At 46.2% G+C, this 21,787-nt stretch overlaps 1 protein-coding gene across 2 annotated transcripts in view; it reads left to right on the forward strand.

The window, feature by feature from the left end:
- mdn1 (midasin AAA ATPase 1) overlaps positions 1-21,787 on the forward strand; it is a 47,307-nt gene that overhangs the window by 5,557 nt on the left and 19,963 nt on the right. For both annotated transcript variants that reach the window (XM_083534923.1, XM_083534924.1), the window contains exons 13-63: positions 1,011-1,123; positions 1,950-2,098; positions 2,203-2,263; positions 2,971-3,182; positions 3,268-3,371; positions 3,480-3,624; positions 3,869-4,079; positions 4,168-4,315; positions 4,399-4,506; positions 5,258-5,409; positions 5,699-5,877; positions 6,413-6,621; positions 6,715-6,861; positions 7,227-7,368; positions 7,447-7,581; positions 8,301-8,439; positions 8,530-8,668; positions 8,784-8,908; positions 9,004-9,142; positions 9,230-9,359; positions 9,435-9,698; positions 9,803-10,000; positions 10,088-10,296; positions 10,877-10,999; positions 11,323-11,520; positions 11,615-11,722; positions 12,184-12,462; positions 12,548-12,811; positions 12,905-13,169; positions 13,829-13,988; positions 14,218-14,334; positions 14,424-14,632; positions 14,743-14,891; positions 15,069-15,268; positions 15,358-15,584; positions 15,759-15,872; positions 15,956-16,085; positions 16,162-16,268; positions 16,964-17,097; positions 17,183-17,343; positions 17,460-17,580; positions 17,664-17,880; positions 18,437-18,680; positions 18,765-18,894; positions 18,974-19,144; positions 19,249-19,460; positions 19,539-19,926; positions 20,015-20,127; positions 20,210-20,873; positions 20,971-21,132; positions 21,291-21,576. In XM_083534923.1, coding sequence (XP_083391049.1) covers positions 1,011-1,123; positions 1,950-2,098; positions 2,203-2,263; positions 2,971-3,182; positions 3,268-3,371; positions 3,480-3,624; positions 3,869-4,079; positions 4,168-4,315; positions 4,399-4,506; positions 5,258-5,409; positions 5,699-5,877; positions 6,413-6,621; positions 6,715-6,861; positions 7,227-7,368; positions 7,447-7,581; positions 8,301-8,439; positions 8,530-8,668; positions 8,784-8,908; positions 9,004-9,142; positions 9,230-9,359; positions 9,435-9,698; positions 9,803-10,000; positions 10,088-10,296; positions 10,877-10,999; positions 11,323-11,520; positions 11,615-11,722; positions 12,184-12,462; positions 12,548-12,811; positions 12,905-13,169; positions 13,829-13,988; positions 14,218-14,334; positions 14,424-14,632; positions 14,743-14,891; positions 15,069-15,268; positions 15,358-15,584; positions 15,759-15,872; positions 15,956-16,085; positions 16,162-16,268; positions 16,964-17,097; positions 17,183-17,343; positions 17,460-17,580; positions 17,664-17,880; positions 18,437-18,680; positions 18,765-18,894; positions 18,974-19,144; positions 19,249-19,460; positions 19,539-19,926; positions 20,015-20,127; positions 20,210-20,873; positions 20,971-21,132; positions 21,291-21,576 — 9,211 coding nt within the window. The remainder of the gene's footprint in view (positions 1-1,010; positions 1,124-1,949; positions 2,099-2,202; positions 2,264-2,970; positions 3,183-3,267; positions 3,372-3,479; positions 3,625-3,868; positions 4,080-4,167; positions 4,316-4,398; positions 4,507-5,257; positions 5,410-5,698; positions 5,878-6,412; positions 6,622-6,714; positions 6,862-7,226; positions 7,369-7,446; positions 7,582-8,300; positions 8,440-8,529; positions 8,669-8,783; positions 8,909-9,003; positions 9,143-9,229; positions 9,360-9,434; positions 9,699-9,802; positions 10,001-10,087; positions 10,297-10,876; positions 11,000-11,322; positions 11,521-11,614; positions 11,723-12,183; positions 12,463-12,547; positions 12,812-12,904; positions 13,170-13,828; positions 13,989-14,217; positions 14,335-14,423; positions 14,633-14,742; positions 14,892-15,068; positions 15,269-15,357; positions 15,585-15,758; positions 15,873-15,955; positions 16,086-16,161; positions 16,269-16,963; positions 17,098-17,182; positions 17,344-17,459; positions 17,581-17,663; positions 17,881-18,436; positions 18,681-18,764; positions 18,895-18,973; positions 19,145-19,248; positions 19,461-19,538; positions 19,927-20,014; positions 20,128-20,209; positions 20,874-20,970; positions 21,133-21,290; positions 21,577-21,787) is intronic.

The raw sequence follows: 21,787 nt of genomic DNA on the forward strand, positions 1-21,787 counted from the left end.
AATTTGACAGTTATATATAGTGTGATAGAAAAATTGATGTGTATCATTTATAACCCAAACATCTGGACTCAAGTTGAGTAGAAGGAACATTAGACTACAGTTGTGACCGAAACTTGGTCCAGATGCAGTGTGAGATCAGACTGGGAGTGTGTGTGTGTGTGTGTGTGTGTGTGTGTGTGTGTGTGTGTGAGACAAGCTGTGTATATTACCAGCCTTAGAGTGGAAGAAGCTCCGCCCATTTACAGATGCTTTTTGATGCCGTCTGCAGAGTACAGAATCAATTTTACTCGTTCATTAATTTAACATAAAAACATACATTTTTATTAGTAGAGACTTAAATTTTTTAGTGGCATTAGTCATCAATCCGTCTATTAATACCGTCATGATGTCGCCACGTCTACAGAAACCATCAGTATTATAGACACAGGAATCTCATACAGTGTGAATGAATGTCATCACTAAAGCAAGAAACCCAACAAACAATTCAGTGTGACACAAACGTGACTTCTTTTTTCTCCAGATTTATTTCAGAGGTTGAATCTGGTCTTTAAAAATAGAAATCTTTAGGGACGTCTGCTTCTTTTTCTTGAAAAAAATGTTTTGTTTATTCTTAACAGAACATTTTGATGAATAAAAATAATGTAAATATTTTATTTGCATAATTAATAATGATTTACAAATGCACTTTTCATTTATATAATTCATAATTAAAAAATAACCACAATTTATAAAAAAAAAATTTTTATGAAATAAATAAAATTATGAAAGTATGGTTGACTAATAAAAATTATTAATTTAATGAAAACAAATAATAATTATATAATCATTCAAACTTAATTTTTTATGATTCATCATATAAAACAATTATTGATATAATTCATAAAAAAAATGTATATAGTTATAATTAAACTAAAATAAAAATGTCCCCTTTTATTAGATTGCTGGATTGTGGGGTTTTTTTTGTGAATATTGTGTCACGGATAAAACCGTCCTCCCGTCTGCCGTTTCAGGCTCAGCACTTCTGTCAGATGTACCAGCCGGGAATCAGCATCACGGAGCTGGAGGTGACCGTCGGACGCGCCATGCTGCTGCGGAAACAGAGCGCCGCCGTGCGCCTCAACGTGTAAGAGACTCCACGAGTCGCTCGCCTCGAATGACCCGCACTCGTTATCTCGCTTTCTATGTCCTGTCTCTCTGTTACACTCTGTCCGTCTCTGGGGCTTGATAGGAGCTTTTGGTCCATGCCCGCTTTTGCCCTGAAAGCATCGCCCTCCTGCTGGTAAATTGAATAAACATTGAATTGATTTGTCCGGCCACATTGGCACAGCCTTAAGGGCATTAGACGAAGAACGCAGGGCCATGCGAGCAAACTGGAAACAGCGCAGCAAGAAATGGTGTATTTAAGGTCGTACGCCGGATGTAAACCAGGTTTTACAGTAGATTGCCGTTATTTGGCAAAAGTATCGGGACACCCGACTTTACTTTTCCAGCTATTCGAGGTGGTATCATGAACATACGAGACTAATGGTGTAAACAGGTGCTATTTTGGCCTTGTATACTACGAGATCATTTATAAGGCCAAAAGTATCGGGACACCCGATTTATTTGTTTAATTTTGAATCCATTGGGGCTGTTTAGGACGTCAGCTGGAAACTTTTCTTCAAAAGCATCATTATGATAAATTGGAAAGGCACCCCAGGCCTCTCCACACATACATGGTCCTCGAAATCTAGTCCTCTTCCCTGAAGAGTGGAGCTTATTATTATTTATTAATAGCACCAATTTGGGAACCAGACATGGAATAAGTTGTTCAAAAAAAGTGCAATCCGGGCGCAGGGGCTCGGGCGTCCGCAAACTTTTGGTGGTATCGTGCGGTTACTTCGAACCGCATTTTTAAATTGACATTAACAAAGTTTTGAAGCGTATTCAAACCGTAGCGTCATTTACAGAGAGAAGCAAACGTTCGCTGCCACCCGGCCGTCCGCCGTGCTTCTGGAGCAGCTGGCGGTGTGCGTTACGAAGGCAGAGCCCGTGTTGCTGGTCGGAGAGACGGGCACAGGGAAGACCTCCACCGTGCAATACCTAGCCGGATTAACAGGTGAGCCGAATGACCTTCCTGTCCTGACTACTGACCTTTTTGTACAGACTCTCAGAAAAAGCAGAATCCTGAGAATTTATAGTAAATATGTGCTTCGATTTCAGGACACAAGTTGCGTGTGATCAACATGAACCAGCAGAGCGACACGGCTGATCTCCTGGGAGGGTGAGTATCGGGGGTTTTCTGGAAAGCAGAACCATCAGTCAACACAACTGAGGGTAGAGTAATTCAGGAATGTCAGTTATGGAGCAGAAGTTCCCATTCAATATTTGTCTATAACAGCATGTTCGTGTAGGTTTCTTTATTATTTAGTATTTATTATTTAAGTAATTTAGTAAATTATTTTTTATTTTGTAATTTCCTTTTTTTTTTATCTGGATACTATTTGTATACAATTCTTTTGTGTTTTATGTATTTTTGTGAATTATTTTTATTTCTAATTATTTAGCATATATTTGTGATTTTATTAAATCTTTTAAATAGTTTTGTTATTTATATGATGTATTTTTAAATATAAAAATGGAAATGTAATTTTTTTTTATTATAAAGATCTATTTATGTGCATTTGTTTACTTTTTTAATTATCATAATTGTTCATGATTATGATGATTTTTTATTCCGATTTTTGTGTTTTAACTAAGATAATTTGTTTTTAATTGCGTTTTTTTAATATATATTTAAGAAAATATTGTTTTTAGTTGTGTTTAAGAATAATTATGTATATTATGATGAGATTTAAATGTTTTAAATATTAATTAGTTTTTTAGAAATAATTATTATTAAAAATAAGTAAAATAGTGATAATAATAATGGTAAACTGATTGTGTGTGTGTGTGTGTGTGCGTGTGTGTGTGTGTGGTGTTGGCGGGCAGGTACAAGCCAGTGGACCACAAGCTCATCCTGTTGCCCCTCCGTGAGGCATTTGAGGACCTTTTCTCTCAGACATACTCGCGCAAGCAGAACATCACCTTCCTGGGTCACGTGCAGACGTGTTTCCGGGGCAAACGCTGGCAGGACCTGCTCAAGCTCATGGACCACGTGTGCAAGTCGGCTCTCACCAAGGAGCTGCAGGACAAGCCGAATGGTACTGTAGTCTTTCACTTTGTGTGTTTGTGTGTATACAGTATGTGAATGGAAAGGAAGTTACAAATGTGTGTTGTGTTAATCAGCCGCGATGCTGCAGCAGCAGTGGGAGGCCCTCGCTCTGAGGCTCAGTCAGACCCAGGAGCAGATCCGAGCTCGGGAATCGACGCTCGTCTTTGCCTTTGTCGAGGTAAAAGCACATTCAGGCGCATCTGTCCTCATGTGTAGAAACACTCTCCAAGCAGAACAGCATTAACACTGTGTGTGTGTGTGTGTGTGTGTGTGTGTGTGTGTTTAGGGTACCCTGGCGCAAGCAGTCAAAAAGGGAGAGTGGATCCTGCTCGATGAGATCAACCTGGCGGCTGCAGAGACCCTGGAGTGTCTCAGCGGGCTTCTGGAAGGCAGCGCCGGGTCTCTGGTGCTGCTGGATCGGGGCGATACGGGTGAGCCGGAGAACAAACAGCACGTGGTGTCAGTGTTTTGCCTCTAGAGGTCACTCTATTTTAGTATAATGGCAGATGCAACCCCGAAAACTATGGTTAAGGATTTTTGCAGATAGTTCCAGCAATCAGCTACTGGTGCCGATGAATGGCGATGCAAACCCGATGAATTGGTCAACCTCTAGTCCTGATGTGGATTACCTATAGAGTTCAATAAAAAAAAAAAACTTTTTTTTCTTGCATGCAGAACCCCTGGTCCGCCACTCAGACTTCCGCCTGTTCGCCTGCATGAACCCGGCCACCGACGTGGGCAAGAGGAACCTCCCCCTGGGAATCCGCAACCGGTTTACAGAGCTCTATGTGGAAGAGCTGGAGAGCGAGAGCGACTTGCGCATCCTGGTCTCGGATTACCTCCGAGGCCTAAACCTGAACCGGAGTACCATCCACGGAATCATCAGGTTTGCTGAAATGAAAGCGCACCGAATCTCGCTCGCTAACTCCTGTACGTCGTTATCTGTCTGAATAAACCTCTCTTGTGCGGTGTAGCTTCTATTTAGCTGTTCGCAAGGAGGCCAACTCGTGTTTGGTGGACGGTACCGGCCACAAACCTCACTACAGCTTGCGGACGCTGTGCCGTGCGCTCAAGTACGTCGCCACGAACCCCTGCTACAACATCCAGCGCTCGCTCTATGAGGTGAGGCGTCCGAAGAAGACATCCGAATGCTTAGTTGCTGGAAACGTCGCTAAATGTGTGTTTGTGTGTGTGTGCGCGTACAGGGTTTTTGCTTGAGTTTTCTAACGCAACTGGACCGCATTTCCCATCCTGTGGTGGAGAAAATGGTGCAGCAGTACATTTTGGGAGGAAACATCAAGTGTCTCAAACAGGTATCTGCACACACATAATGCCACAATCTGTTGTTTTCTGTACTTTCCAGTCCTTGTAATTCCCAGTATATGAGGTGGTATAAAAAGATTTTGAGACTAGTTTTGTAACACGCCAACAGCACACACAGGCACAGGGAGCACTGACTTTCATAAGTCAGTGTGTCTGGCGACAATAAAAACTAGCCTGCGAAAACTTTAGGATGATTTGTGGTTCCGAGCTACGTAAAAAAGACCATTTTAACAATAGACATCGTCTCTCAAAGCAACTTAAAAAGTTTGGTCCTTTAAAATTGTACGTTTACCCATAACGAGTGATCCAGCGGCCTCTGTGCCCAACAACAATGGGAAAAAACTCCCCGAAACGACACGAAGAAGAAACTTTGAAAGAAACCAGACTCAAAAAGGGAACCCATCTTCATCACTCTTATAGTAAACTGTAGCTATTAATTAACTCCATATCAATCTTCAAAGTTCTTGAGGTGCTCAGTAACTTCAAGGATCTTCAGGCTGTTGGGGTGGAACCACCATCAGCTGCACAAAATGTCTCCAACTGAAGAGAATTGTAAAAGTTCTATAACAATAAGACTTTACCCTCGTAGTCTCCTCCTCCTCCTCCTTCACCTTCTCGTCATCACAGGTCTCATAGGTCACATCCTCAAGCCGTCTACATCCAACCAGCCCCCAACAGTCTTTCTTCTCTTTCTTGCCCTTTGGTGTCTTGTTTTTATTCATTCTCTATCCTCTTGTACAGCCGATCCCAGAACCCCGGTCCCGTGGCTGCATCCAGATAGAGGGCTACTGGTTGAGTCAAGGCGATATGGACCCAGCACGAGACCCCAGCTACATCCTCACTCCATCTGTTCGACTCAACCTCCGAGATCTGGCCCGCGTGGTGGCTGCTGGGTAATCATACACATTCATTCCACATTCCACATGTAGTCTCCATCTGCTTTTATGATGAGCTCCACTTTCCAGGTCTTCCAGATTTTGTGGAGATTTGTGCTTATTCAGCCATGAGGGTCACTGATGTGTGTGAGGGTGAGGAGGCCTGGGGTTGGTGTTCCAATCCATCCCAAAGGGGTGTTGGTCATATACTGTACGAGTGTGTATGATGGAGAGAGATCTCATTCCAAGGAGCATGTTTGAGCGAATCGGTCTAAATATATTTCTTTGTTCGTGTTCTGGTCTTCAGCATCCACCCGGTGTTGCTCCAGGGTGAGACGTCGGTAGGGAAGACCAGCCTGGTGCGGTGGCTCGCGGCCGCCACAGGGAACCAGTGCGTACGGATCAACAACCACGAGCACACCGACATCCAGGAGTACATCGGCTGCTACTCGTCCGACGAACACGGGAAGCTCGTCTTCAAAGAAGGTGGTCGGGTGTCGTCTTTTTTTTTTTTTTTGCAAAGATTTTCTCCTCCAATGTACAGTTTGAGTAAATCAAAATGTAAATACTTGGGATAAGATACCTAGTGTCCTCACGATAGCAAAATTTGGACTTCGAAATCTATACTAATACATTTGAGTTATTCATTATTAAAAAATGTTCAAGCCTCAAAATTTATTACCATGAAATTCATAGGGCATCTAAGAGGAGAAAAAATATACGCACTCAGACAAAGAAGCAGTGCGCTGCACATGTGATTGCTGCCCCCTGTTGCCGAACACTCAGAATTACAGTTGTCACTATAAAAGTACCGGTACTAATAAAATTAGATATCGTAATGCCCTTCTAGTACCTTTATATAGTGCAAAACAAGTCCACACCATATTTCTGCCTGTTTAAACCGAATGACTTTTTATTTTCAACGACTGTCAAATCTGCACCCATACCGGTCCTTCGTGAAAAAGATAGGATACCCATGGTCTAGACTTTAAGAGCTGAAGAGTTTGTGTGTTTGTTCAAGGTGTCTTGATCGACGCCATGCGCAAAGGCTACTGGATCATTCTGGACGAGCTGAACCTCGCCCCCACCGACGTCCTCGAAGCCCTAAACCGGCTGCTAGACGACAACCGGGAACTCTTTATCGCCGAGACCCAGGAAGTGGTGAAAGCCCATCCCAGGTTCATGCTCTTCGCTACCCAGAACCCACCAGGTCTCTACGGTGGCAGAAAGGTACCATTAAATGATAAAAAAAAAAAAACACTCGTTAAATGAATCGCAATAGTCTTGCGGTATATTTCATTATCGCATTTATAACCCCTATAGGTCCTGTCGAGGGCGTTTAGGAATCGCTTTGTGGAGCTGCACTTTGACGAGTTGCCCAGCGAGGAGCTGGAGACCATCCTGCACCAGCGCTGCAGCCTTCCTCCATCGTATTGCACTAAACTGGTCAAAGTCATGCAGAACCTTCAGGTGAGGGCACGCAATTGCAATAGATTGTGAACCCTGTTCCAGCATTACAATGCGCCTGTGCACAAAGCCAGCTCCATGAAGAAACGCTTTTCATGGGTTGGAGTGAGAAGATCTCCTTCTATAGCACTCTAACCCTATTGAACCCCTTTGGGATGAATTGAAACATCATCCCAAGGCCTCCTCACTTTCATCAGTACCTGATTTTACTAACGTAATTGTAGCCGGAAGAGTGGAGGCGATTATAATAGAGGAAGTTTAGAAAGCACATTCAAGATGTCTACAAACATTCGTCCGTAACATAGGCCTGCATTTAGTTTCGTTTGTCTAGATTATTCATATCCACGTTCCTTTTTTTTTTTCCTCAGTCGTTGCGGCGGGGCTCCAGTGTGTTCGCCGGGAAGCACGGCTACATCACGCTCAGAGATCTCTTCCGATGGGCCGAGCGCTACAGACTTGAAGAACAGACCGACTCGTCACGTGACTGGCTCCAACATCTCGCCGACGACGGTAACCTTGCACTTCTTGCTTCGGGTGTAAAATTTGCGTTACGTGGATTTGACCTTTGTCGTTTTTATGCCGATTTAGGGTACATGCTCTTGGCAGGCCGTGTTCGTAAGCCAGAGGAGGCTTCGACCATACAGAACATTTTGGAGAAGCACTTTAAGAGGACGATAAGACCGGATGCACTGTTTTCCGAGGCCCAGGTTACCACTCAGTTCAGTAAGTTCACCCCAGGATTCACCACTCCGTTTACCCACGGCACCTCTCAGTGGGGGATGGGCGTCCTGGAGGAAAGCCTCTTAAACCTCATTTTTACTTATTGTACTGATATCATCATCATCTTTGGAATCAAAAACATTTTTTGGTTTTTCTGCTTGGTACCAAGAATCCATTAAATGCATACGCCAGACATGGCAGTCGGAATGGGATCAGAGTCTAAACTTATATAAATATAAAAACGTTTTCATTTTAGCAATTGCTGGGATTTTATTTACACTTGATGTCTGATAGGACACTTAAAACTAACACAAAATCAGAAGAAAATTCCCCAAAATGCCCATTTTATCAGAATCCAATGTCCCTTAAAAATATTTTGCTGGACTGTAAAACTTCTACCCCCTTTAAGGAAACGTTTTATTCCGTTGATACTTTTGGAAAGGTTATTAATCCAGTTTATCCAGGTCTTTGAAGAAAAAATAAATCTTAAACATAAAAAAGTTTTATATTTGTATTACTAAACCTGGCTTCTGCCATGAGCAAGGCCATAGAATCTGGAATGGCGCAAAAAAGACAAAAAAAGTATTGATATCAAGCTTGAGTGCCATGTACCAAATGGGTGGTACCGTGGGTGATGCTTTGGATAGTAGAAATCAAGGTTTTCTGGGTTGATAATGTATTAGTGAGGAATATACATCAACATTTGTGCGTTTGTTTGGCAGATCCTTTTGTGGCCAGCATTGCAGGAATGCCTGAGGAGTTCGGTCACGTGGTTTGGACCGCAAGCATGAGGAGGCTTGGTGTTCTGGTGGGCCGTGCGCTCCGTTTCGGAGAGTCAGTCCTCCTGATTGGTGATACCGGGTAAAAAAAATTATTAAAGTTCGTCTTGACTCAAATATATCTCGAGAACTAATAGAAGTTGAGCGGTTAAGCTAAACAATGCCTGTTTAGGTGTGGAAAGACCACAATTTGCCAGCTCTTTGCCGCTCTGACTGGACAGAAGTTTTTTGCTGTGAATTGCCACTTGCACATGGAGACGTCGGATTTCTTGGGCGGCTTGCGGCCGGTCCGACACGCCGGAACAGGACGGGTACGATACAAACCTTTGGAGCAGAAACAAATATAGTGTATCCTTTGCTTGAACACACAGGAACCAGGGCAGTCGTATTTTGCCGTTTATTATCAAGTTGTTTCTATTCCCTCAGTCGGAAGACGGGCGCTTGTTCGAATGGCGCGATGGACCCCTGGTGCTTGCGATGAAGCAAGAAGGCATGTTTTTGATGGACGAGATCTCGTTGGCTGATGACTCCGTGTTGGAAAGACTCAACAGGTGGAAAAAACATGCATGCAAACTCATACATAATTCACACATACCATTTCCGACTTTTCAACCATTTCCCTTTTGCACCCCTTGGCTTCCTGCAGCGTCCTGGAGACTGAGAAATCTCTGGTCCTGGCGGAGAAAGGCAGTGGCGACGATGATGACGTCGAGCTCATCATCGGTGGGAAGAAATTCCGACTGGCTGCCACTATGAACCCCGGTGGAGATTTTGGCAAGAAAGAGGTTTGTACTTAAGGGGGGAAAAAAGTACTCTATGCATTGTTAGTTAATCTTAGGCTTAAATTTAAACGTATTTTTTTGTATGTCCAGCTTTCCCCGGCGTTAAGGAACCGGTTCACAGAGATCTGGTGTCCTCAGTCGAACAGCCGTGAAGACCTGATGAAGATCATCCAGCACAACTTGCGAGCAGGTCTTTCTTTAGACCAGCACGACCACCAAGGTACATGTTCGACTACTCCAAGTTTGATCGATGCTGTATTTGTTTCTAAGTATGCCTCCATCCACTTGTCTCCAGGCAAGGACATCGCCGAGCTCATGTTGGACTTTATCGACTGGCTGACCAATCAGGAGTTTGGGAGGCGCTGCATCCTAAGTGTAAGGGACATCCTGTCTTGGGTGGACTTCCTGAACTCCGTGTGCGAGAAGGATGAGGAGAGGCATGATAGCAGCTTCATGGGTCTGGAGGAGATCGAGGAGCCGGAGTGGGACCAGAGGCTTGATACGGTCACCGCCCTCATCCACGCCGCCTGCCTTGTTTACATCGATGGCATCGGATCAGGTGAGTCAATTTTGGGTTGATGGCCACTGCAAGGTTTAAAGTGCAGAAATTGTTTCAAAAAACGGCCTTGCTTTAATGGTTGCTTGGTGCTTTTTTCTCCTCAGGGACAACCGTCTCCGCAGCCGAGAATGTGACGTCGGCAAGAAAGGCCTGTCTTGCTTTTCTGGAGACAAGGCTACGCCGGATCACCAAGCTCGATGAGAAGATGCAGGAGGCCCTGAGGGTTTATGACAACACTCTGAACCGGGAGCCACGCTGGGGGGCCGACTTCTTTGGCATCGAGCCATTCTACATTATGGCCGGTGAGCGAGGCTCTTACTGGTCTTGTACATCAAATAAGTTGCGTTAAGATGATGAGTGATGCACGGTTGCTTAATTTTGCTCCCCAGATCATGAGAGTGAAACCCGCAGTCTGTTGGACTACGCCCTGGGGGCCGGCACGACGGCGGTGAATACCATGCGCATCCTACGGGCTCTAAAGCTCCAGAGACCTATCCTGCTGGAGGGTTCCCCCGGAGTGGGCAAGACTAGTCTGGTGGCTGCACTTGCCAAAGCCTCTGGCAACCAACTCGTCAGAATCAACCTCTCGGAGCAGACAGTATGCAACTATGGTTTTTTGGGAGCATTACAGTGGCTTGCGTAAAATGTACCCTCTTTAAGGAGGAGGCAATTGGTATAATAGTTGTCAGTAAAAAAAAATTAAGCGGGAGAAGATTATATGGCACAACCCCGACCAGAAGAAATGCAGAATTTACCAAAGGGTTACTATTACTAGCATGCTTGTATAACCGGTTGGGAGGTTGGGGTCAGGACACAGGGTCAACTGTTAAAGGGTTTAGGGCTTTGCTCAAGAGGACAACAGTGGCCCTGGGGTTTAAAGCCTTTGGGGTGGGCCTGGGGGTTGGACCTCTGGGATTTCCCTGGGGTGGCCTGGGTGGTTGAACCCTTACTGTGGCCCTGGGGGTTGAAATTTCTTTGGGTGGCGCTGGAGGTGGAACCCTTGCGGTGGCCCTGTAGGTTGAAACTTTCGGAGTGACCCTGGGAATGTTGAACCCCTGAAAAAGCCGAGGTTCAAAAGTACCAACATGTAAAGTGTCTGCTCACATAGTAAACTAATGACTTTGACTAAACCCGACTTCATACTTTTCTGTAAATATATTTTCCTGTTCTTTTTTCAGGATGTTACCGACCTGTTTGGAACTGACCTTCCAGTTGAGGGCGGTAAAGGGGGAGAGTTTGCTTGGCGTGATGGTCCTCTTCTGGCTGCTCTGAAGGCTGGACATTGGATTGTCCTAGATGAGGTAACCTTCATGATGTAGCAACTTTCGTTCATGCTATCAAGCTCAAGTGTCAGGGCAATGATTGGGAAGTTGGCCATTAGAACGGCAATCTGGATGGCAAAATCCTTTCTGCAATGTTCCCTAAAAGAAAAAATCCCACAATGCACAGGAAAAACCAGGAAGCAACAATGCTCACTATCTCCACCTATGGAAAATATAATCATATGACACCCCCCCCTCCTACCAAGCTCTCTAGTTCTGGAGAGTCCAAGAGAAAGTGGCACAGAGCATATACTGATCCTGAAAGAGAAACCAAACAGATTTGTTGTTTCTTTGCTGCACAGCTGAACCTGGCCTCCCAGTCAGTGTTGGAGGGTCTGAACGCCTGCTTTGACCACCGAGCAGAAATCTACATCCCGGAACTGTGCATGCGTTTCCAGGTCCAGCATGAGAAAACCAAGATCTTTGGCTGCCAGAACCCTTTCACGCAGGGAGGAGGTCGCAAAGGTTTACCCAGGTCTTTCCTCAACAGGTTTACTCAGGTACGGATCCCTCTCAGATATGCAGAACCCCATTTCTTTTACCACTTTACTTTTTCTTTTTATTTGGTCTGATGTTTACTTCTCGTGTTTGCAGGTGTATGTGGACCAGCTCACCAGTGAAGATATGCAGTTCATTGGCAACTCTATCTTTCCCAACATCAATGAGCAGATCATCTCTAAAATGGTTCGGTTCAGCAACAAGGTGTGGTTACGAGCATAAAAAATGTAAATAAATGTTAATAAAATAACTGTTCATACACACGTTTTAGGACACCTGACCATCAGATTGGTATGTATCCCATTCCACGTTTAGTCTCCTACACTGTTATGATGACCTCCACTCTTCTGGGAAGATGTTCCACTAGATTTTGTGGAGATTTTTGAGATTTCATGTAGCCACAAGAGGAGGCCTGGGAGAATCAGTAGGGTTTGAGCTCTAAAGCAGCCACTCAAGATGTTCTACCATATCCAAACCATGGAAAGCATACCACAAAGCTGGCTTTGTACACAAGGTTATTGTGATGCTGCTGCAGGTTTGGGTCCGCAAGTACAATGAAGGGAATAATTGAGGTATTACTTGTGACTAAGTAACTAAGTCCTGCACATCAGGTTCTGCTCAGTCACAGAGTTCTTGTCTGCTTCTGTGTGTTCTCCTCGTCTTAGCTTGTGACCGAGGTTATATTGGAGAGGAAATGGGGTCAGAAAGGAGGACCGTGGGAGTTCAACCTGCGAGACCTCTTCCGCTGGTGTCAGCTGATGCAAACCGACCAATCCACAGCATTCTATAACCCGGGTCAGCACGTCGGCCTGGTTTATGCCGACCGCATGAGAACGGAAGCGGATAAGGCTCAGGTGCTGTCTGCGTTCAGGAAGGTGTTCGCCGAAGATTTCGAGCCTCACGTGGGCTCCAGGCAGTTTCACATTACGCCACTGAATCTGCAGGTTAGTCAGTGCGCATTGTTCGAAACGCGATGTCACGATAATTCGTTTGGAACGTGTCCCATTTTCTCCTCTGCACTCCATCAAGGTCGGCTCGTCGGTTCTCCAGCGCAGCGGGGGAGCGCCGGTCGTCTTGGATCCTCCTCTTTCGATCACTCATCAAGCCCTGCGGCCACTGGAGTCCTTGATGAAATGCGTAAAAATGGGATGGATGGCCATACTGGTGGGCCCCAGCGTCAGCGGGAAGAGCAGTCTGGTACACCTGCTAGCCTTGCTGACCGGACACAGGCTGAGGGTGATGGCCATGAACAGTGCCATGGACACTACCGAACTGCTGGGTGGATTCGAGCAGGTAAGAAGAGGAAATACTCATCTGTATTTGGAATAAGTACATGTGTTTTGGGTTTTTTTTTTTTTTAATATATTTTTTCTTCTTTTTCCTCAGGTGGACATCATCAGGCCCTGGCAGCAGGTCTTGGAGAGTATGGACTACGTGGTGGCTATGGTCACACGACGTGGGTTGATGTCTCTAGACGGGGCGGTTCAGGACACCGAGTTCCTACTGAGCACCTGGAGCACGTTCCGTCGCTGGCTGAGGGACGAGGGGCTTGACACGGCCGATGGCACTTTGACGTTCGAGGCCTTGAACAAGCTTGAGGTCATCATTGTGCTGCTCCACAAGCTCAACACCAAGCTGAAGGTCTTCACAGGTACAGCAGGAAATGTTTGTTTACGGTGCTACTGTAAACGAGGCTTAGTACGAAGCTTAGCAAACTTCACTTCATACAACCCCAATTCCAAAAAAGTTAAAATGCTGTGTAAAATTATTTATAAAAAAAATAAAACACATTAGTAGTTTAAACTGAGGAAATGTATTATTTGGGGTCTGGTGTACCAGTTGGGGCAGGGCCATGTTTACCCCTGTGTAGCATCACATCTTCTGAACAGTTGGGTACTGTATCCCATATGTGTCTGATACAGGATTCTAGCTGTTCAACAGTTCTGGGTGTTCTTTGTTGTGTTTTTTTTTTTCCTGATGCGACAAACGTTTTCAAACGGTTGAAGGTCAAGACTGCAGACAGATTTTATTGTGAATACATGATATGGGTTTATAAGATTTGGAAATCGTTTTATTTTTTGTACTTACTTATATTTAACATTTTTCCCATCATTTTTGTAATTGGGGTTGAACTTCTCAGTGCTACATCTTCTTGATATTTATCCTTTAACATTTGGTTTGTTTGTCAAATGGATACAAAAGTAAAAAAAAATAAAAAATACATCTAACAGGGTAGAAATGTCTTGTTTTTTTTTTTAGGCTGCTGACTAATTTAGAATCTGTTTAATCCTGCCTTTCACGTGCTTGCAGACATGTCGAAGCTTCAGATGGACTTCACCCTGCTGAAGGAACGTTTGGCGCAAATGGAGGACGGCTGGAGTCGCGGCGGGTTCGAGTGGCTGGATGGCACGTTGGTCCAAGCTCTGCAGGCCGGGGACTGGCTTCTCATGGACAACGTCAACTTCTGCAGGTTGGTATATTATTTTATATGTATATATGGAGTAAAAATGGAATTGGATTTGCAGCTCTAAGAAAATAACCAGTAACCGGGTGTCGTTGTGCTCCAATATTTTTTTTATTTTACAATTCCAAAAAAGTTGAAAGAAAACTACCTCTTACAATTAAATAAGTTAATTCTAAGTGCTTCTTTCCTCCTATACTACAGCAATTTGAAATTTTCTGTGTTTGTATGTTTGAAGCGCGTCTGTCCTGGACCGGCTGAATGCTCTCCTGGAACCGGGCGGGTCTCTAACTATTAATGAGCGTGGGGTCATAGACGGCACGACGCCAAGCATCACTCCACACCCTAACTTCAGGTATATCCGTCAACACTCCTCCTCCACCAAGCGAAAATTTGATATAACGCTAAAAAACCTGATGCACCATGTCCTCTCATCATCTCCAGGCTGTTTCTCACCATGGACCCTGCGCACGGAGAGATCTCCCGTGCTATGAGGAACCGCGGCGTCGAGATCTACATCCCGGGAGAGAACGAAGGTGCTTGTTGGGACTCGCTGGACCTGAAGACCATCTTACACACTCTGGGAGTGACGGGAGATTGCGTGTGCGACCTGCTGATGGCCGTTCATTCCGAGATCAAGTCGGCCATCTGGGGTGAGTGCTTTCGGATAAGCACTTTTGAAATAGTACACGGAAATCCAAAAATTGCTGCAAGCTTCAGTCACCTTTCAATTGAGTTATGGATTTATTTTTTTTGGTCCCAGATTCGCCAGCATCCTCGATGTCATCTCTACTGCATGCGGCCGCTTTGCTGTCTGGTCAGCTGCAGAGAGGTGTGGATCTGCCCAGCGCCTTACTGCAGGCATGCGGTGAAGCGTATGCCCTCTGTCAACGCACCACTGCCAACCAAAAGGTTTGGGTCTCCTAGTTCACTGAAAGAGAAAATTTAACGGTACCGCAATCAAAAAAGACCTCTAACTTTGTGGGAACCATAAAGTTGCTGGGAAAGTCAGTTTCAGCAATAACTATTATATCCAATCACGTTTTTAAAAGATGTTGCATTCTCATACACCTTCTCCTCTTTCCACAGCTGGCTCAGGAGCTGATCGAAAGGCAGCTTGCCGTGTTGGATTCCGAAGAATGGGGCAGTGGACTGTTGTGCGCAGGCGTGTGGCCGGATCGAGTACCCTCTGCTCTGCAGTCCACGGAGGACTCGTGCTTTTCCACTGTCCAGAGGGACGGCCAGGTTCTCCTCTACTGTTTGAACACGCTCAGCCTACACGGCAAGAGGTCTGAGCCACATACACTCAGCTTACACCACCGAACAACTTGTTAGAAAGGCTCTATTAACATCTGTATCCTTGAACTGGTGAATCCAGGAGTCGGCCGCTGATTCTGACCGACCTGCAGAGGGCAATGCAGAGCGGCGCAGCCCTGGAAACGCTGCAGTTCTCTCCAGAAAGCGGGGCAAGTGACCGGATAAGGGTCGCTCAGCAGCTCCTTCCCACGGCAGTGCGGATCCTGACCGAGAGGGCCTCCCACAGTGACTGGGTCCTGCGTAGCAGCTGGCTCTCGCACCTTGCCAAAAGCTACAAACATGTACCAGGTGCGTCATCATGGCCAGACGGCTGATTTTTTTTTTTTTTCCCCTCACAGTTCTGACTTTATTTCTCCCAATTCCGACGTTTATTTGGAAATTTAGGAAAGTTCGTAATTGCGAAAAAAGAAATTTTCATTCACAACTAGAAGAGTGTTTTAGGATGCGGTTTGTGGTTTGCAGATGCGGCGCTGATGCAGCTTGAGGCGGGAAATCAGGCTCTCAAAGCAGCCTTTAACAGCAAGCTCGTGGGCAAGGGCAAGTACCTGACCGAACAACTTCAACCCCACAGCACAGGTACGCACACAGCACATGCATCGCCTCGGAACTATGGCGTGAACGATGCAAAGTAACCGAACGCTCCTCCTTCCCGTCTTCAGATGACTACAGGATCCTGGTCGACATGCGCTGGAACAAACAGTACCTGGACATTTTGGCCAACACGTGTAACTTTGAGGATGAGGAGCGCTGTATGGAGTTCATGGAGGCGCTCTATGCTGTCGCAAACAGGTCCGAGTCGAGTTCTCCTGATCGACATATCAAGAACAAGCGTTGAATATTTCTAACATTCCATGTCGTTTTTCAGGATCATTATTCTCTTGGACCGGGAGGAGAGAGCAGCTTTATGCAGCAGCACTGGAAATGCGTCACCCAATCACAGTGCACTAAGACTGGCCACCGCCTTTTCCAAAGGTTTTTACTGGTTCCTTGACTCCCTCTGTTCGCCTTTAAAACGAAAGCCACGAATTAATTAGCATCAGACTGCATTAATTTAGTCATGATTAAAGTCGGACACTGATGTAGGTAAGGAACCTTGGGGTGATGTTTCATCTCATAGTAAATAGTCAAGTCAAGAAGATAATATGGGTAGTGGAATGCATTGAGATGAGTAATAGGGTGTTTAGTAGGTTTTGGGCAGGAGATCTTCCAGCTTATCCATAGAGCAGGCTTTGTCCACATTGACATTGTCATGCTGGAACAGGTTTTCTGAGCTGTTGTTCTCCTGCATCTGAAAACATCTTGTGTGCCTCCAAATTTGTGGTAACAATTTGCTGAAAAAGTTTGCTGAGGAAGCCTAGGGTAAGGTTTTAATTAATTCTTAAAAGGGTGTCCAATAGGGTGTGGTCTCTGTAGCAGGCCACTCAAGATCTTCCACCATATCCAATCCATGTAAAGCATATCTTCTTGGAGCTTCTTGTAGAAAGTTTCATGCTAGACGTCCTATACAATTGTGTCTCTCTGACTTCAGGGTCACAGTTTGAAGTAGCATATGGCTGGAAAAGTCAGGTGTCTCAATACTTTTGCCCATATGGTGTATTATATTATGTATTTGAATCATTTTTTTCCCCCTATTACCCAATAAGTCGCCTCGTTTCTTTTTTCTGAAGGAACAGTAGACATTGCGCAGCTGCCGCATCCGGTCCTTGTGCATCTGCGCTCTTTCTTTGACCTTTGGGACTCGTTCGTGCTGCAGGCCGTGCAGACGGATCAGCCGAACATTTCGGACCACCTCATGTTCGAGGTGAGCGGCTGTTTTGTGTCATTTTAATAGGGTTACACAGAATGCGTCTTCTAAATCACGTGCTTCTGCATGTGGTTTCATGTAGATCTTGCAGCTTCTCCAATGGAGAGACCGTTTCTGGAATGTGTGTAACTCCTTGTCAGCGGACGCCCGCGGAGTCTGTGTCCTCTCCCTGCACTGGCAGTGGGTCCACAAACACCTGGTACTTCGTCTGCCCCAGCTCCTGATGGGCGACGGAGACTACGAGTGAGCAGCATTTGTTAATGGCGTTCCTTAATTTGCTTCATATCTGCAAATCCGTTTAATAAAATAACCTTGTGTGTGTGTGTGTGTGTGTGTGTGTGTGTGTGTGTGTATGGCAGAGGGCAGCAAGAGCTGCAGACGATCTCCTCAGCGATCCAGAACACACTTTCCAGTTCAGTGTCTGTAGCCCTGGCACTAAAGAGCATTCAGAAGACCCTGGGAAAGCCCCTTCCTTTTAAGGTACATCAGGTTGCAAAGGTTGGGCGAATAAACCAAATGGTAGGAAATATGAAGGTGACCTTCGTCTTGTCTTTTATATGCAGTTGGAGGGCGTGGCCGAATGCTCCTCCCGTCTCTGCTCGTTCAGCAAAGTGTTTGACGTTAAGGATTTGCGCCTGAATGACGGAAAGCACTCGCTGTGGAAACGGGAAGTGGCCCGTCTGCGGGGGGTCGCCATGAGAACAGACTGCAAGGAAGCCTTGCTGGAAGGCTGGGGTCTGGTCCTTCAGGCTAACCTCCTAATTGATGCACAGAATACAGGTAAATTATGGGGCTAAACGCCATTGCTGTGGTTGCCTCATTTGCAGAGGTGGTAAAAGTACACACATCCTTCATTCAAGTAAAAGTACAGATACTCATGTTTTAAAAGATTCAGGTAAAAGATTAAGTATTAACTACATTTTTTCACTAAAGTAATGAGGTTTGGGCTGTGACATGTACTTAAGTAAAAAGTAGCCATTACTCCTACCTGTTTTAGTGTCATGCCGGTAACTGGGCCTCACATCATATTAATATATTAATACAAAAGAATTTCAAATTACCTAATGAATGTATCCAGACTAAACATCCACCATATAGAAAACAAGCAGAGCAAAGATAATGGAGATCAGGAATGTCTGTTATTTCTATACTTCTTGTTGCCTTCTGTCTTGCTTGTTGTTAGCTTTGTAGGCTAGCCTACGTCTGTGGTGCATGATAGCCAGGAAATGATACGCCAGTGGTAGGTTGCATAAGCCGCGCAATGACAAGAAATAGGTTGATGGGATGAAAACGGCGCGCAATGAGAAGGAAAAAATAACGTTTCTGAATGCTTCAGGAGTCCTGGAGAGGTTACATACCTGTGTGGATCAGCAGCAGGGACACTTGGCTGCCTGTGGCCTCCTGGATTCCCTGTCCGAAGCCGAAAACGAGGAAGAGATGGAAGACGGTGCGGGTCCGGACCGCGAGCTGTTGCTGCGGCTGGCTCGCCGGGCTCAGCTCTGGCCCGTCCTGGAGGAACTCGCCATCCTCAACCAGATGAAAGTGACCACCGATCTGCTGCACCAGTCGATCAAACACAGGTACACTCGGGATTGATCTTGATACCGTTATGGTCACTAAGCTTGCCTCATGATTTAGTTCCTGACCAGTTCTTCCTTTCAAAGAGGCACCAAAGATCATGAAGATGAAGATCTCCGACGATCCCTGTCCAACCACTTGCGCTTCTGCTTGCAGTCCACGCCCATGAACGTCCGTCTGCTTCAGCCACTCTGGTTCCTCCTCAGCACGAAGCAGGTGCGCGCAAATAATTTGTTTAATTCTCTACAATTTTCGTCACAAATACATTTCTCAACGTCTGCATGGTTTCCTCCAGCCTGTAGAAGAACTGTCGTTAGTTTGGTCTGAGCTGCTTTCGGAGACGCTGGCAGCGCTCTGGTGTGGCAGTGTGACCTTAGATCCTGATCGCTGGCTGAAATGGAGTCCACTGAGTCCAGAAGAGGAGTCCAAGAAGAGCGTTCGATCACTGCTGGGGCCCTCTGATACGGTACATGTGTTGGGGTACTTTTGGGGGCGCTATGAAACAATTATTACCACAACGAATTGATTGAGTCGCTAATATAGAAGCGATGCATTATGAAACTTGTGCAGGGTCCAGGCATGCTGAGCCGAGCTGTGTGGTCCCGGTGCGTGCTGGGAGTTTTAAGCAGCAGTGAAGCAGTGAAGTGGGACCCGTCAGGCTCCTCCTTCCTGACCTCATCACGGGTGACGCTGGGCGAGTGGCGAGAGAGGATTGGGCAACTCCAAGACCTCAGTGCTGTGCTGTGGGACAACCTGGCCATGTCCGAACTGGCTGATTTTAGGTAGGGACATGGACATTAAGGTGATTTGCATAAATATAATTAAAAAATCTATGAGAAAATTCTATTCTTTCCCTGCAGATTGACAGACCGCAAGTTGCAGGGCCTGGTGTTATGCCGGCAGCTGCACGCTCTTTCGGACCTTCTGTCTCCAGGGTTACAGGAGAGCTACGCGGAATCCTGTGATGCTCTCGTCGAAGGCGAGGACCCAGTCGGGGCAGCGCAAGAAATTCAGACTGCCTTGCGAGAAGGCCTCCCCGAAAACTTGCTCCCAGAAGGCTTCCTGGAAACCCTGGTGACTTGCTTGACCCAGTTCTCCCATAACCGGGCTTGCGACACGGTCCAGCTGGCCCGCTCCGGGGTGTTCTGGGTGAACATGGGTCTGCTGCAGATCCAAGTCTGGGTCCCCCAGACAATATTCGACCCGGCGGTCAAGAGGGCTTACAAACTCAAATACGCACAAGACGAGGTGCTTCTTTTCTTGATCTTTTGAAATCTACACCTAGAAATATGTTGTGTGTTCCTTTTGATTAATTGCAAGTCGCCTGTGTTCTCAGCTTGTCTTACTTCAGGATGAATGGAATGGGCGGAGTCTATCATCGCAGCTGCTCACAGGGGTGCCGCTTGAAGAAAACAGCACCACCGACGTCTTTCAACATCCCAGAATCAGGTCCATTTCCATGTTTTAGCTACGTTATAAAAAGGAAGAATAAAATTCTGTATGTAACAAGTGTTGGTGTGTGGCATTGTAGGTACCTGTGGATCCGAATGCAACAGGTTAAAGAACAGATCTGCGAGCTGGGGAGAAAACAGGCATGTCGGCCCGAGGAACCCCAGTATGGACGCCTGTACCAGGAGCTCCAGCACTACCTGTGCAGCATTGGCCAGCCGGCAGCCGTAGGCGACCTCCTGTCGCACCTCCTCAAGGCCCTGCAGGGCTCCGGGCCCAAATCTCGGCCAGGAATCCAGGGCTTGTTAAAGGAGGAGGCTGTGTGGCAGGCGTCGCAGCAGCGTTTTGCGCAGCGCCTGGTCGACGAGTACCCGCTGTACCCGGATGTCGTGGTCCCCCTACGCTCAGCTATCCTGCAGCTGCAGCACGGCATGCGTCTGCTTGCTTCCCAAGTGGCGTCTACTCTCACTGTGCTTCCGGGTCTCACTGACCTGGTCTCCACGCTTCTGGCTTTTCCTGCACCACCACTGACCTCCGACCTCGAGCGTGCACAATACCTGTGCTCTCGGACGTGCATGGATACCCTCCGTGGACTGCAGAAGGTCCTTCCTGACTCCGAAGTGACCCACGTGGTCCCAGAGCCTGTCGTGTTACTGCTCAGCGCTCTGTTGTGTCTGCAGAGCCACACACTAAGTGCAGGAGAGCTTGGCACGGAAGCACAAAATCTGCTCAGACACGTTTCTCAGGTGAGGGTTGGAACTCGAATAGGTATTATCTAATGGAGGAAAATTGTTTTGTACAGAGTATATTTTTTCCTCTTTAAAAATCTTGGTGTGCATTCAGGCATTGGTGAACGAGTGGGATGAGCAAGAGAGGAGAGCAAGAGAGAAAGAGCAGAAGGAGGCCAGTTTGTATCGCAGCCGCTCTACACTACACGGAGGAGGACTCAGCGAGGAGCAGCAGGAGGAGCGCGATTTCAGACGCTCCTTCCCGACATACCACAAAGTGAGCACAGCTCCTTACATCCTTTTCCAACAGCCTCAGGATGTCATTGTCAATACAAGAGGCATTTTAGTGGTCTTTGAGTAGCATCAATGCTACATTGTGCATAGGTCCCAGCCTTTATATGAACTCATAAGGTGACCCTTTGACTATCCTTTCAGGATTTTGCAGACATCGCCGCCGAACCCAGTCTGGAGCAGCCAATCATTGTCGAGGATGACGATGATGACGAACGCGACGGAGAAACTTCCGAAAACAGCATCTTCCGAGTCTCTAGCTGCCAGAACTCTGTCGTGCAGGTGCACCAGAAACTGTGCCTGGCCTTTGCACGATCACTGTGGTACCAGTCAAATCCACCGAGCGACCGGAGCAAGGAACACCTCAGCACTTTGGTCTCGTCTTTTCAGATCACCGCACCATTAATAACTCGATTTTATCATCTTATGGGTAAGGGATTAGCGTAAATCCAAGATTTAGTGTCCATCAGGCATAAAATAACATGATGATCTCTTTATCATGGTACCTGTTAGTGGGTGGGTAAATTTATTAGGCACCAAGTGAACATTTCGTCCTCAAAGTTGACGTGTTCAAAGCAGGAAAAATGGGTGAGCGTAAGGATTTGAGAGTTTGACAAATTGTGATTGCTTGATGACTGGGT

The sequence above is a fragment of the Silurus aristotelis genome, assembly GCF_946808225.1.
Source record: "Silurus aristotelis genome assembly, chromosome: 29".
Taxonomy (NCBI): domain Eukaryota; kingdom Metazoa; phylum Chordata; class Actinopteri; order Siluriformes; family Siluridae; genus Silurus; species Silurus aristotelis.